The sequence below is a fragment of the Amphiura filiformis genome, chromosome 2 (assembly GCF_039555335.1).
Source record: "Amphiura filiformis chromosome 2, Afil_fr2py, whole genome shotgun sequence".
NCBI classification, from domain to species: domain Eukaryota; kingdom Metazoa; phylum Echinodermata; class Ophiuroidea; order Amphilepidida; family Amphiuridae; genus Amphiura; species Amphiura filiformis.
Window position 1 is genome coordinate 97,613,391 of NC_092629.1, and position 16,532 is coordinate 97,629,922.

At 38.6% G+C, this 16,532-nt stretch overlaps 1 protein-coding gene across 1 annotated transcript in view; it reads left to right on the forward strand.

Moving 5' to 3' along the window:
• The first annotated feature begins 173 nt into the window (after positions 1-173).
• Positions 174-16,532, forward strand: part of LOC140146889 (serine/threonine-protein kinase Nek11-like) — a 50,902-nt gene continuing 34,543 nt past the window's right edge. Inside the window, 3 exon segments of the mRNA XM_072168780.1 lie at positions 174-267; positions 12,346-12,508; positions 13,783-13,872. Of these exon segments, the coding sequence (XP_072024881.1) occupies positions 12,435-12,508; positions 13,783-13,872 (164 nt within the window). The 5' untranslated portion in view covers positions 174-267; positions 12,346-12,434.

Consider the following 16,532-nt stretch of genomic DNA (forward strand, 5'->3'; position numbering starts at 1 on the left):
TATATTATTTTTGAAATATCATAATAACAGTTGAATTTTTCATTACAAAACATTCATTTATATAAAAAAATAGTTTACCAAAATTTAGTTATTTTATTTGTAAAAATAGCATTTAAAATTAAATGGCATGGGTTAAAAATACGTTAAAGATAAAATGATAGTGAACGCGCCTCATCTTTAATGGTGGATGTTTACCGTATCTAGCGAAGGTTCGTCTTTTTAGACCAATGAAAGTGTGCAATATTTTCATCGAATTTCTTACTTTTGGTAGGTTTTTAAATGTTCAATATATTATAGAAACTGTTGTTGATAATAATGATGTAATAGATTGGGAAAATACAAAGGGGATAAGTGTCTAAAGAGCGTGGCTAAATTGGACTAATTTGTCAAGTTTTATCCAATAATCTATTCTAGGTTCTGGTTCTGCAGGGTACGATTTAGACTGCGGAACTCAGTCTTCCATGATAGTCGTCATTTATCATTTGGTCGTTATATGACTATCAGGGAGAGACTAAGTGGTTATGCAATGTACACGGAGGTGCATCCTTAACGTGTTGGTTACCGGTTTTTAATTCATCTTCGTTAGCAATTACGCACACTTACTATTGTACTGAAATTGTCTCTAGTTAGGTATGTGAGCATTCCTTACCTGAGCATGCGCAATATTCAGCCTCTCTCAGCATAGGGAAATCGCGCACCGCGCCATTTTGGAAATTCATTACGGTAGTAAATTTTACGGCGATGTTTTTGAAAAAAAAAAATTTTGGGGGAATTAGATTGAGTTAAAAACAGTTCCAAAGCTTACAAGGTCAAGTCAAAAGGTTGAACTTGATCATAACCCGGAAGAGGTCAGATGATTCGCATGCGGTCGCGGCAAATTTTGGCGACTTTCTAGTGGGTTTGAAAGTGACGATTTCGATCTAATTTTTTTTGGTATTTACTCTCCAAATATCTAAATAACGGAGTTGAGCGGTAAGTTAAATGGAGCACGCGGTGAATAAAAGTAGTTTTTTGTACATAAAAATGTTTGGTTTGATGAGATTGGATGGATGCCTTGCGCAAAAGTGAGTGAACTGGGGACTTTGTGTAGTATGAATTAAGCGACTTTTGCCAGTGAGTGAACATGTTTAACCCGGCGTGGTTTGTGTATATACTAATTGAATGGGCTCATGCTGTGGATGCTGGGATAGATTCTCATTCTGTGCCGACTATGAGTCGGGGGAAGAAGCAAATTTTGACCTTTCCTATTCCTATCCCATCATGCATAGCGCTAGCAGATTTTTGCTATGATAGATGCATAAATCACTGTGGACACATCGGGTATGATGGCCGGGTGGGGGGGACACACAGGCCGTTTTTGGCCATTTTCCTATTTGATTTTCTAAATGTTCAAATTGATGGGGGGGACGTACTCTTATGGCGCTACATCATGGGGGGTAACTTGAGCAGGAGTGACCCCATTCTGATGATCAAGTGAACTGGCCCGCGAGTTTCCGCAATGATCTTTGGAATAGGGGGCATGCGCCAGCCAGTGCTCCAAAGGGTGCCTGCTCAAAGACAAAACTTACGCTGGGGGAAGGGGGGGTTCATACTTGAGCAGGAGTGACCCCATTCTGATGATCAAGTGAACTGGCCCTCGAGTTTCCGCAATGATCTTGGAATAGGGAGCATCGCCAGCCAGTGCTCCAAAGGGTGCCTGCTCAAAGACAAAACTTACGCTGGGGGCGGGCGGGGTGGGGGGTTCATACTTGAGCAGGAGTGACCCCATTCTGATGATCAAGTGAACTGGCCTCGAGTTTCCGCAATGATCTTGGAATAGGGAGCATCGCCAGCCAGTGCTCCAAAGGGTGCCTGCTCAAAGACAAAACTTACGCTGGGGGCGGGCGGGGTGGGGGGTTCATACTTGAGCAGGAGTGACCCCATTCTGATGATCAAGTGAACTGGCCCTCGAGTTTCAAATGATCTTGAATAGGGAGCATCGCCAGCCAGTGCTCCAAAGGGTGCCTGCTCAAAACATTTTCCTGGGGAGGGGGTGATCAGCTAGTGCTTATGATAATTAAACATTTTAAAGGGTGCCCCTCAAACAAATTACCCCCCCCTTGTATCAGTGAAAAGGTGTACTGGGTGGGTAGTATCAAAACCGTGAGTTTTTCAATGACAAAAAAATAAAAAATAAGACACTTCAACACAAATTTCTCTTGGTTTTTCTTTATTTTTGCATATGTGCTGTTGGCCCTCACTGTGGTTTCCCAGGGACTGCCTTTTGAGGAGAGCGAGAGCAATCGCTCTCTACTGCTCTCCTTAAATCGGATATAGGAGAGTGATTTTTAGCTTTCCTTAGTTGACCATTCTCTCATTACATTTTATTGTAAATGTTCTAAACAGCTCTTGAAGGCTCTAGAAGAGCTATTCAATGCTCTCCTGCAAATTCCAAAGACAGTCCCTGGTTTCCATCCTCTGTCAAAGCTGGAATCTGCATCAGAAAACAGAAATAAAACAAAATGTTACTCATACATGTTCATTTAGTATATTAGGGGGCTATCATTTTCTGCGGGGCTCCCAAATTTACAAAAGTCAGCATCAATAAAATTATGACCCCCTATTTTGGCAACAAAATTTTATGACCCCCTCCCCCACCACCCACTGATACACCTTACATGTACCCCCTGAAGAGGCTAAAATTGTATTCAGTCTTTTTGAATAAGATAAACACACTATCTGTGGTCATCTTGCAACTCCCTACATTTTGGTCATTTTATGACCCCCCCTATTTTTCTTTCCAAAACATAATGACCCCCCCCTGTCTATTTGGGAACCACCCTTCCAAAGAAAATGATAGGCCCTTATGTTCACATCAATACAAATTCAATCAATCTAGGATTACATTTACAGTTCAGTACCGGTAAATAGCAAGTGCTTGTTTCTTAAAATTGTGTACAGTATGCACAGTATAGGCCTATAAGCATTTTAATATGTGCATGCACAAAAAGTTGGCTTTTGTCTAACACACGCGTCACGTCACGTCCACGTCACGTCACGTCACGTCGCGTCCACGTCGCGTCACGTTGAAATGTTATCAAAAGTTCATAATAAATTATTAACTCCACAATTACCCTTATCTCCCTCCGTGATAAATAGTCCGTGAAATAGTCCATGGAACCTGAGAGGGTGAACACGTGTTCCTTGGGTGATCAGTCCGAGGAAAACATGAAGTACTCAAACATATACTTCTTAAACATGAGAGCCATGCATGGAAAAAAATTTACCAGAAGAATGCCTAAACATGCATGCGCCACCCCAAAAATGGTTTGGTTTTGAAAGGGGAAACAATATTTTTGAATTTAGGTCATTAAATCTACTACACAGTCTACACTAGCAACAATGAATGAGCAAAAGGGATTCTTGTCAACCAGTGAAGGCAAGCAAGATACCCAGTTGTGAAATGGAACATTTTCTAAAGCATGTAATGTCAACTTTGAAAATTTTTGAAATACACAAAAAAATATTCATCACAAAAATCAACATGTACTTTGCTTTCTAAACAAACACTCGCGTGCATCACGCTTGTATTATGCACATGTGTCGCATGGTTAAATAAATCGGCGATCATGATAAAATACACGAACTCAAAGCGAGCTTTACTCCAGATGTCAGCTATAATAAAAACAATTACTTTGCCACGACAACACGAGGGATTTGTTTCAGTCAATCAGAAATTTATAAACAAGCTGATGTGTACGCTGAAGTGGTGGCTGTACCATACTTGAGACGCGCTGACTGTAAACATGCATGTATCAAAAGTCTTTGTGTAACGCATGACGACACGCAGGTACTGCATGGAAGCGGCACAAGATAAAAGGCGTACATGTACCGAGGGTGAGCATTGAGCAAACATGTTCAAACATGTACATGCAGTCAACATGTCTGGAGCAAATGTTTTGAAAAATGCCATTTTATGGTCCATACAAAAATACAGAGCACCCGCTATTTTTGAATGCATTTTAAAAAAGAAAACTTGTACAAAATTTATGACATGAAAACACCCGAACTTTTTATGAGAGTTTAGCACAAAATCGCATCTTGTACTCATAATTTGAAATGGAAAAAAAATATATCAAAACTTTGAAACACAATCACAACCACATCCTGATTTACTCTTAATTTGGCAGCCAGCGCAGAAAACGCTGACGATCTTCACAATGAAAATCGGTTTACACATAAAACATGGAGAACGAAGTAAATGTGAACTTCCAAAATGTCTGTTACTTTTACCAAAACATTTGTTAGTTTCAAAATCATTTTCCTCTTTCCATACATGAAACATTTCCGATTATTTTATTCATTGAAGCTTTGCTGTGCTTTGCGGCATTGATGAAAAGCTGGAATTCCATGGACTATTTCACGGACTATTTATCACGTAGGGAGATAAGGGTAATTGTGGAGTTAATAATTTATTATGAACTTTTGATAACATTTCAACGTGACGTGACGTGACGTGACGTGACGTGACGTGACGTGACGTGACGTGACGCGTGTGTTAGACAAAAGCCCAAAAAGTTTGTACAGGAAATTGGCTGAAAAAATGAGACATTCAAATTAGCATATCTCCGCAACCACATGTCGTATGACATTCATTTATGCCTCATCAGTTTTCTTTCATTTAGCTCTTTAATATGAGATTACTTTGATGAGAATCAAAAAAAGTTCAATTTTTTTTGTATTATACCTACTCTAGTCGTATATGAGGTGATTACGGTTTCTTCTTGTTGATTCCATATTGAAATCAGATGATTATTTCTTACACATTTAGGCATGAAATCGGTGAGCGCGCCGAATTTTTCACTCGCAGTCGTCCATGTTTATCGCGCAATGCAATATGGGAAGGAGGGGGAAGTCAGAATTAGCATATTCATGATATTACTAATTCCACTCGGCTATAGGGGAGGTAATTGACTTCATTGACAAATCACCCAGACGGCGTAGGGCGATCCCCATTGCCGCAAAAGCATGTAGCATACCTATTAAGAAGTGGTAGGGTCCACAGAGACCCGGATGAAGAAGGTCATCACATGACCATCAGTGTTGAATTATTTGGCAGCTTCGCCGAACACTGCGATCACGGCAAAAATATGAAACTACAAATTCATGTTTGAACAGAAAGGATTCCGCAGATAATGGTAAATTTAGAATCATTGTAGACTATGAAGTCATTAGATAGTCGATCTTTATGTTTTGGTGTGTTACATGTTGTTATAAAATAGGAATTTCCTCAACAAAACTCACAAGCAATGTCAACAACTTCCACATGGAGTAATTCGTGTTGTTTATCAGGGTCATAGGTCATACGACACCAATTTGGTGTCTTTCCGCGCCTCGGAAAATGGCTTCTATAGTTAGTGACTAGGTACGATTCAACGCTCCTGGTGGAGAGAGACGAATCGGGGTATGGTGTGCAGCGTTCGAAATAGGGCCGGTCAGCCGGCCATTGGCCTGTAACTTTTTGGATTGGCCGGTAACTTTTCTGACTGGCATCCCAGTTGCTGGTCCGGCTGGCCGGTAACTTTTTAAGGTCAAGCCCGGCTGGCCTGTAACTAAGTGAATTCAAATTTGCCATCAAACTGCATCATTTTATATATCAAATTAAAGCCCTTGAGTAAACAAAGCCAAAACTGAAAACCTTTTTCTCATAGCACTTTCCGTAGCAAAGTTACATCTTGTCAAAGATTGACTTTCATCAAAAAGATTCAGCTAGCAAAATTCCCCAAAACGGCATTTCGGGGGTGTTTCTAGATCTTAGTCTCATTATGATAGCAGCTTTTTTAATGGAACTGCTATCAAAATCCCTCTATGTGCGATTGTCTTATCACCATAAAAAATCATATATTTGGGTCAAGTGAAGTATAGAAAACATATTTATGTAGGTTTCCTTCTTCGGCCTGTTGTTTTAAATTTCTATGTAAATATGCATTGACATTTTTGGCGAATTTGGCTGACTAGCAAATGTGTTAACTAAGGTTTGCCTGGCATACCTACTGTAACTTGTTGAGGCTGAACACTGATGGTGTGCGCAAGTTTGAAGTGGTCTTTTAGCTGGTTCTTGAATGCTTTTGGTTCTTCGATGTTGGTTATTTCTTGGGGTAGATTATTCCAGTCTATGACGGTTCGAATTGGGTAATGCAGGGGATGCGACTGCGAGCCGCCATTATCATGATTATCACACGTGGTATCGACTCTTCAGAAAAAATACTTTTTGTTGACGTTTTATATCAAACAATTTTCGATAACGGATTTCTATTAGGATTTCATTTTTTTATTAATGAAGGTACATGTAGTTTTGAGGAATAACACAGGATGTTTTGAGTTTTATTTCAACTGGTGTGGTGGTGTAGGAAGGTGAGTGAATTCGTGAATGAGGCCAGAATGAGGTTTTCTTGTTTCAATGTTCCGATAGTAGGATACGAAACATAGGCTAAAAAATGTCTAATGACATCATTTAGGTATCCCAGGCAAACCTTAGTTAACACATTTGCTAGTCAGCGAAATTTGCCGAGACCGGGCCCAAACACAATGCATATTTACATAGAAATTTGAATTTTTTTTCGAGAACAGGTCGGTGAAGGAAACCTACATAAATATGTTTTCTATACTTCACTTGACCCAAATATATGATTTTTTATGGTGATAATCAAGTCGCACATGGAATTTTAGGCCCTTCGCACTTGATTATTAGTTTCCTGTTAAACATTTTGAAAAAGGGACGAGGTGACTTTTAATTATTAATTATTAATTATCTTTTATTTTCTTTATTTAGTTTGAACTATTACAAGCAACTGTAAACATGGTTCGTTTTGAACAATTCCAGTGCAAAATGATGTTGATCTACTCACATTTTCAGTGACGCTTCACCACTACACTAGTGGTTTCTTCAGACTGCAACTCATCACATCTTGACTCAAGTTGACTGCTTCCTTTTATAGTCAACAGTAGCCGTTGAGGGCGTGATGAGTTGGTCAAAGATGTTGTTGAGTGAATAGGCCCCCTCGTCCTTGTTTAGAGTGTCTTTTCTTTTTCTGCGTATCCAGATAGCCTCTTTTAGCCATCTGGTGGTCTTGTCAGCTTCCCTGTCGATAACTTTTGCGTCCTCCCAATTGATGGAATGATTAGAAGAAGCTACGTGGTCGGTGATAGCTGACTTGTGAATGTCTGTGATATATGATTTTCGGCTAGCTCGAGTATATGGTTTGCTTTCAAGTTTCTCTACCTCTTTTTGGTGTTCCTTCAAGCGGACTCCGAAGGGACGGCCGGTTTCTCCAATGTATGAACTAGCACAGTCTCTGCAGGGGATTTCGTAAATCGCCTCCGCTTTTTGTTGAGGGAGGAGTTTGTCCTTGGGATGAACAAGCATGCTACGTATTGTACGATGTGGTTTCATAGCAGTTGCGAAGCCATGTTTTTTAAAAACTCGCGAGCCTCGTTCAGTGAGGCCCTCTATATAAGGAACAACAACCATGCCTTTTGACTTTTCACTGTCATCTTTTTGCTTAGAGGTAGGCTTTGTTTTAGGAGTAGCTCTGTCTTGTTTTACTTTCTTTATTGACCAATCGGGGTATCCGCAGCACGACAAGGCTTCGCGGATATTTTTCTCCTCTTTTTGCTTGTCCGCTTCCTCAGTGACTACAACATCTTTGACCAACTCATCACGCCCTCAACGGCTACTGTTGACTATAAAAGGAAGCAGTCAAGATGTGATGAGTTGCAGTCTGAAGAAACCACTAGTGTAGTGGTGAAACGTCACTGAAAATGTGAGTAGATCAACATCATTTTGCACTGGAATTGTTCAAAACGAACCATGTTTACAGTTCAATACAACATTCCAAATGAACTTGTTCAAAGATTACAAGCAACTATTGACTCATTTTGACTAGAGCGGGCATTTAATTATTTCACAACAATATTTGATTTTATAAATAAGTGAAGGTGGAGTTGTTCTCTTTGTTCATTCATCATTATTGCCCGGGCATTATTGTTGATATTATTAAAGTCAGAAAATGGCAAGTAGAAGTAGCTGAAAGTTATTTTAAAGGAGAAAATTAGAAATGAAAATAAAATAATTAATTATTTTAGATTTTCAATTTTGGACGCGGGCGGTAAACAGGATTTACTAATTATCAAGTACGAAGGGCCTTAGAGGGATTTTGATAGCAGTTCCATTAAAAAAAGCTGTTATCGCCATGAGACTAAGTCTAGAAACACCCCTAAATGCCGTTTTGGGGAATTTTGCTAGCAGAATCTTTTTGATGAAAGTCAATCTTTGACAAGATGTAACTTTTTACGGAAAGTGCTATGACAAAAATGTTTTAAGTTTTGGCTTTCTTTACTCAAGGGCTTTAATTTGATATGTAAAATGATGCAGTTTGATGGCAAATTTGAATTCACCTAGCATAGGCCCTACCTACATCATTCATTCGCCATGTTGACATGAAAACATTAGCTGCTGCGAGGTCAGTGTCGTTCAATTCGTTACCTAAATTCCTTTCAGGATATTCTGATTTAACTTATTTATAATGTGTACGAATATGCTCCATACAAATTCAAAAGTATGAATGCAAGGTGTTATTGCTGACAATAGAAACATTGTTGCAAAGTCATTAAAAACAGGTATGTACTACAGTACAGACATTCTTTCGCTGAAACGTGATACAGGCTAGTAAGGCAGAGTACCAATAATCGACATGATAGAAATTTAGGTATAAAAGGTGTATTCAAATTTGCCATCAAAATTTAAAAAAATTGTTTAGCATTTTAGCGATAGAGTGCAAATTGAAATACGTACTGCATGCAGTTCTAAATTTATAACATTTATTTATTTTAATTTTTATGAGTCGCAAAATGAGATCGATGCGATACCCCCTGGTACATACCTGACTGAGACTAGTCTTAGGGATATACTATTTCCATCGCAGTTTATGTTTTTGGTAATTGTCAATAAATCTAAAATCTAAATATATATCATTCATGCAACATACATACCACATGACATGATACATACATCATGTACATGATCATGGATTCATGCCATTGAATGCACATGCACGCTTTTCAGTTTCAACTTTCATTATTAATTTGCCATCAAACCGCATCATTTTATAATCAAATTACACCATGTAGAGCCCTTGAGTAAAGAAAGCTAAAACTGAAAACCGTTTTGTCACAGCGCTTTCCGTAGCAAAGTTACATCTTGTCAAAGATTGGCTTTCATCAAAAACATTCAGATTCAGCATGTTCAGCCTAGACTAGGCTGATCATCCAATTTTCAAGTATGATATTTCACATTGAAATTGTTTTGTTCAGAAAGGTGATTATTTAACTTAAAAAATGAGGGGTCAACCATGTCTGTAGGACAAAAATTAGTGAAGTTATGGGCAAATGTATTTTTCCAAGTTCTGTGACCATCATTGATGGTACCTTACAATGAATTACTGTACAAACAAGCAAAGTACGAGGGGGTATCAAAAGTTTTAGAAATCGCCCAGAAGTGAAAGAGCTATATCAATGAAATTTTGTCAGTGCAATCACTGGTCCTTATGTACACTATGGTGCAAAAATGGTCTCATAAGTATGTTTTCTTTTTTTACAGGTGACGCTAGATGCTAATAACCTGCTGCCCCAGTTACTGCGCATAAACTGCAAGATTGAGAAAATTGAGGCAAGCAGCGTTATTAAGATCCTGCATTTGAAGGGTTGCAGTGCCTAGAAAATCGATGATGAAATGAAAGTTATTTTCGGTGGTGATTGTGATATTGTCGCTGTTGCTTTTTGGAAAATGAATTTTTATTTCATCACAGATTTTTTGGGCACTGTAACCCTTAAAATGGAACTTTTAAGTTCATGCTACATGCTACATGCCTCAATTTTCTCCATTTTGCTGGTTATGCGGTTACATAGGCAGGTACTGACATCTAGCGCCTGTAAAAAAAGTAAACATTCTTATGAGACCATTTTTGCATCATAGTGTACATAAGGACCAGTGATTGCACTGACTAAATTTCATTGATATAGCGCTTTCACTTCTGGGCGATTTCTAAATCTTTTTGATTCCCCCTCGTACATGCAACATTTTTCAGTATGGCGATCCATTTTACAGAAAAGCGATTTTATTTGAAAAAAAATTATTATCACTGTATGATAACTTCTGTATCAAGGACAAGGTATACCAATTGACACTTTTTATCTTTCTACGTAAGGGTTCTGGCATCTAAATTTCAAATTTTTGTATTTTCCAATGGGGATTACACAGTTAAGCCATTTCTGTGGTCACAAGTAGGAGTTGAATGAGGCCCTCTGTAATAAGCAATGTGGGCATACCTAGCTAGACTCGCTCGCCAGTACAGTACAATACATACTGTACCTAAGGACTGGCTCACGCCATTTTGTCTGTCTATGGAAAATACACACTTAACGGTTTGCGCAGGTCAGATATTCAAAAAATTTCTTCAAAATTTCATCAAAAATTGGCACCCACCTTATTGTGCTTGCTAATTCAAGACTCGGTTGAAACAAAATTAAGGATCAAATGCATTTTAGTGTCCAAAAAGGCAAAATTATCGTCAAAGTTCTGCCGAATTCTCTACCCTTGCGAAGAGTGCAGAATTGGAATCAGGAATAAAAATATCTGATCTTTGCGATCATAACATAACATAACAACGGCGCTTAATATAGCGCAATACCAAAAATATGAACATTGCGCTTTACAAACAAACAAAAATAACAACAGCAAATACATTAGTATTAGATCAAAAGTTTTTACACAAAATTACAACTTTGGACGTACTATTGGCAAAATACATTATTGCCAAACAATATAGAATAGAACATTTGATGTCAACTTGTCAAAATATTGAAGAAATGTGCTTCCTAAACTTGTGGCGAGTAGGCAAAATAATTCCCATTAAAACGCATGGGAAACTGAAAGTGATATAAGTAACACAGACTAGTTCAGCCAACATTTTAATGCGAGATGGCCGAGTGGTCACGGTTAAAGCCATATTATAACATTTGCTGAGGAGAATGCCCTGAAAAAATGTTAAATTCTGGTTTTTCCCCAGGGGGCCACTGTAGTGGTGAAGGGGGGTATCAGGCGCGTCCGTAAATTCACGCAAAAAGGGTATTGTTTTCAGACTAGGGCACGTTATGTGCGTAACATTAGGGTATCAAATTCATGTAAAATTTGTGTAAAAGGGTATGTTTTTGGAGCTCTTACATACTTAGGGTATAAGCTTAAAAAGTTACTCACTACGCTGAATGAAGACGCCGTGATGGCGTCGCAAGCTACGTCACTGCTAGATTCAGACTCTGAAAAGGTAACTTTTTAAGCTTATGTCAATATGACAGAGTCCAATATCAGTCTACATGCTGCTATACTTAGGGTAGTTTTGCCAAGTTTGGGATTTTGTGCTTTCTGCCAAGTTTTGGATTTTGTGCTTTCTCCTTCATTCTTGAAAGGTGAACGAAAAGTCTTCTCCCTACTTCAATGATACACCCCAAAAGCCATCCTTCAGCTGTCAGTGATGAGAGATCCCTACTGGCCCAGCTAGGGTCCCCGGACAAGGTCACAACCAATCAGCATGCGTTATGCCTTTTTTAACCGTGGAGTCAATATGAGGAAAAATATAAGAGGCTTTCCGATTGGCTGAACCTCTTTAAACTCATCAATATTCATGATAGTCTTGACTGAAGAGGTTCATCAGGTCTGTTGATTTTCAACAGCTAATAAAAGTTCTTTGCCAAGACCAAAGGAAAAACCCGGGGGAAAAACTTATGTTTTTCTGTTTTCGCCAGAAACCTCCTGGCTTTCTCAAAGCGATTGATGTTGTTATTGATAATAAATAATAATAAATAAGCATTTTATAAGCATGATTTTACTTCACTGTGCAGTCACACCAGAAACGCTAGCGGTGACCAGCGGCAAGCCGATATATCAATCACTCCACTGCTTTGCCGCTGGGAGTTGTATTCAAGTCAACTTGGAGCAGTGCAGCTCTGACGTATGAGAACAAGATATAATTTTGAAGCAGTGCTGAGCGGCAACCGTGGCTTTCAGAGTCATGCCGCTGCCGCTCAGCGGTGTGCCATTCCGCTTGCAGACAAGTGCAAGCGGCATGATGAAGCGTCACACCGCTTATCGGCAAGCGGCAGAAAGTATGAAACCAGCATAAAACATTGTGTCGGATTGGGTTGGTATTATTCAGGGAATGCCATGATTGGATATATCTTGTGCGCAGGGCATTAATGTCAATGTCAGACTTGCTTCATTTTGTCATCTGATTGCATCATATCTCTTTTCAGGTTGATTACATAAAAGCAGAGTAAGCTGCCACCACCAGGACTCGGTATTTATTACATGATAAAGGTTCCTCCTGGTATGCGTAGTCATCATGCCGCCCTCAAGAGGTGTGAAGAAACCGAAGGAAGATAAAACTGATCATCGAGTTCTTGCTAATAGATACAGGTTGGTAATTCTGTCTACCGATCCAAAATCTGATATTGATTTTCTGATATCGGCCGATATCTGATCTGATGCGACTTAATTTCCCCAACTTATACCACTTTGAATGAAAAAAAGAGAGCATTTCAAAAGTGACAAAATTTATATAGACTTTTCGCTCAAAGCACTGGGTGTTAGTCTGTCATACATTTGGGTGTATTTCTAATACATTTGGGTGTATTCCTAATACATTTGGGTGTATTCCTAATACATTTGGGTGTATTCCTAATACATTGGGTGTATCCCTAATACATTGGGTGTATCCCTAATACATTTATGTGTATTCCTAATACATTTGGGTGTATTCCTAATACATTTGGGTGTATTCCTAATACATTTGGGTGTATTCCTAATACATATGGGTGTATTCCTAATACATTTGGGTGTATTCCTAATACATTTGGGTGTATTCCTAATACATTTGGGTGTATTCCTAATACATTTGGGTGTATTCCTAATACATTTGGGTGTATTCCTAATACATTTGGGTGTATTCCTAATACATTTGGGTGTATTCCTAATACATTTGGGTGTATTCCTAATACATTTGGGTGTATTCCTAATACATTTGGGTGTATTCCTAATACATTTGGGTGTATTCCTAATACATTTGGGTGTATTCCTAATACATTTGGGTGTATTCCTAATACATTTGGGTGTATTCCTAATACATTTGGGTGTATTCCTGATACATTTGGGTGCAGTATGACAGACTAACACCCAAATTGTTGTGTCAGTAGTTTGGATATGACATGAAAAGAAGCATAATGTGGCCCATAGAGCAATAATACATGTGCTCTTGCGGGTGGTCTTTTTTTAGCCTTATAAAGTCTTTTTAACCCCAAAAAGGCAACAAAATAGGAAACACAACTTGTCTGGATAATCCCTGACAAAGCAATGACGCCATGAAAATTAATGGGTATGCAATGCATCTTCAGATTTATTTGGCCAAACCGCAAAAAAGATGCCAAAGAGAAACTGACCAAACCATTATTTACACAGGGGTTAAATGTGGTTTTCATTTGATGGATTGAAAATGTTACTGTAATGAGAATAGTATTCCAGTATAGCTTCATCAAGCTGCAAAGGGATCACCCCCGGGATCACCACACTGAAGATAAGTACAACAAAATCACAGTTCCACAATATTAGGTCAAATGTTGAGTTATCGTTATTGAATGGATCAGCTTGTCACTAGAAATGGTATAAATGTGCTATTTCTCATCTTGATTTTTCAGAGTTGAGAAGAAACTTGGAAGTGGTAACTTTGGCACCGCTTATCTTGTGTATGACATGAAAGCCAATAAAAGCAAAGGAGAAGAAGAATGGTAAGGAACAGGATTGATTATAGTTATCTATTGCAGTCAGTGAGAGACAGTGATAACTTTGGCACTGCTTATCTTGTGTATGACATGAAAGCCAAGAAAAGCAAAGGAGAAGAAGAATGGTAAGGAACAGGATTGATTATAATTATCTATTGCAGTCAGTGAGAGACAGTGCTAACTTTGGCACCCCTTATCTTGTGTATGACATGAAAGCCAATAAAAGCAAAGGGGAAGAAGAATGGTAAGGAACAGGATTGATTATAGTTATCTATTGCAGTCAGTGAGAGACAGTGATAACTTTGGCACTGCTTATCTTGTGTATGACATGAAAGCCAAGAAAAGCAAAGGAGAAGAAGAATGGTAAGGAACAGGATTGATTATAATTATCTATTGCAGTCAGTGAGAGACAGTGATAACTTTGGCACCCCTTATCTTGTGTATGACATGAAAGCCAAGAAAAGCAAAGGAGAAGAAGAATGGTAAGGAACAGGATTGATTATAGTTATCTATTGCAGTCAGTGAGAGACAGTGATAACTTTGGCACCGCTTATCTTGTGTATGACATGAAAGCCAATAAAAGCAAAGGAGAAGAAGAATGGTAAGGAACAGGATTGATTATAATTATCTATTGCAGTCAGTGAGAGACAGTGCTAACTTTGGCACCCCTTATCTTGTGTATGACATGAAAGCCAAGAAAAGCAAAGGAGAAGAAGAATGGTAAGGAACAGGATTGATTATAGTTATCTATTGCAGTCAGTGAGAGACAGTGCTAACTTTGGCACCGCTTATCTTGTGTATGACATGAAAGCCAATAAAAGCAAAGGAGAAGAAGAATGGTAAGGAACAGGATTGATAGTTATCTATTGCAGTCAGTGAGAGACAGTGCTAACTTTGGCACCCCTTATCTTGTGTATGACATGAAAGCCAATAAAAGCAAAGGAGAAGAAGAATGGTAAGGAACAGGATTGATTATAGTTATCTATTGCAGTCAGTGAGAGACAGTGCTAACTTTGGCACCCCTTATCTTGTGTATGACATGAAAGCCAATAAAAGCAAAGGAGAAGAAGAATGGTAAGGAACAGGATTGATTATAGTTATCTATTGCAGTCAGTGAGAGACAGTGATAACGTTGGCACCCCTTATCTTGTGTATGACATGAAAGCCAATAAAAGCAAAGGAGAAGAAGAATGGTAAGGAACAGGATTGATTATAGTTATCTATTGCAGTCAGTGAGAGACAGTGATAACTTTGGCACCGCTTATCTTGTGTATGACATGAAAGCCAATAAAAGCAAAGGAGAAGAAGAATGGCAAGGAACAGGATTGATTATAGTTATCTATTGCAGTCAGTGAGAGACAGTGATAACTTTGGCACTGCTTATCTTGTGTATGACATGAAAGCCAAGAAAAGCAAAGGAGAAGAAGAATGGTAAGGAACAGGATTGATTATAGTTATCTATTGCAGTCAGTGAGAGACAGTGATAACTTTGGCACTGCTTATCTTGTGTATGACATGAAAGCCAAGAAAAGCAAAGGAGAAGAAGAATGGTAAGGAACAGGATTGATTATAGTTATCTATTGCAGTCAGTGAGAGACAGTGATAACTTTGGCACCCCTTATCTTGTGTATGACATGAAAGCCAATAAAAGCAAAGGAGAAGAAGAATGGTAAGGAACAGGATTGATTATAGTTATCTATTGCAGTCAGTGAGAGACAGTGATAACTTTGGCACCGCTTATCTTGTGTATGACATGAAAGCCAATAAAAGCAAAGGAGAAGAAGAATGGTAAGGAACAGGATTGATAGTTATCTATTGCAGTCAGTGAGAGACAGTGATAACTTTGGCACCCTTATCTTGTGTATGACATGAAAGCCAAGAAAAGCAAAGGAGAAGAAGAATGGTAAGGAACAGGATTGATTATAGTTATCTATTGCAGTCAGTGAGAGACAGTGATAACTTTGGCACCCCTTATCTTGTGTATGACATGAAAGCCAATAAAAGCAAAGGAGAAGAAGAATGGTAAGGAACAGGATTGATTATAGTTATCTATTGCAGTCAGTGAGAGACAGTGATAACTTTGGCACCGCTTATCTTGTGTATGACATGAAAGCCAATAAAAGCAAAGGAGAAGAAGAATGGTAAGGAACAGGATTGATTATAGTTATCTATTGCAGTCAGTGAGAGACAGTGCTAACTTTGGCACCGCTTATCTTGTGTATGACATGAAAGCCAAGAAAAGCAAAGGAGAAGAAGAATGGTAAGGAACAGGATTGATAGTTATCTATTGCAGTCAGTGAGAGACAGTGCTAACTTTGGCACCCCTTATCTTGTGTATGACATGAAAGCCAATAAAAGCAAAGGAGAAGAAGAATGGTAAGGAACAGGATTGATTATAGTTATCTATTGCAGTCAGTGAGAGACAGTGCTAACTTTGGCACCGCTTATCTTGTGTATGACATGAAAGCCAAGAAAAGCAAAGGAGAAGAAGAATGGTAAGGAACAGGATTGATTATAGTTATCTATTGCAGTCAGTGAGAGACAGTGATAACTTTGGCACCGCTTATCTTGTGTATGACATGAAAGCCAATAAAAGCAAAGGAGAAGAAGAATGGTAAGGAACAGGATTGATTATAGTTATCTATTGCAGTCAGTGAGAGACAGTG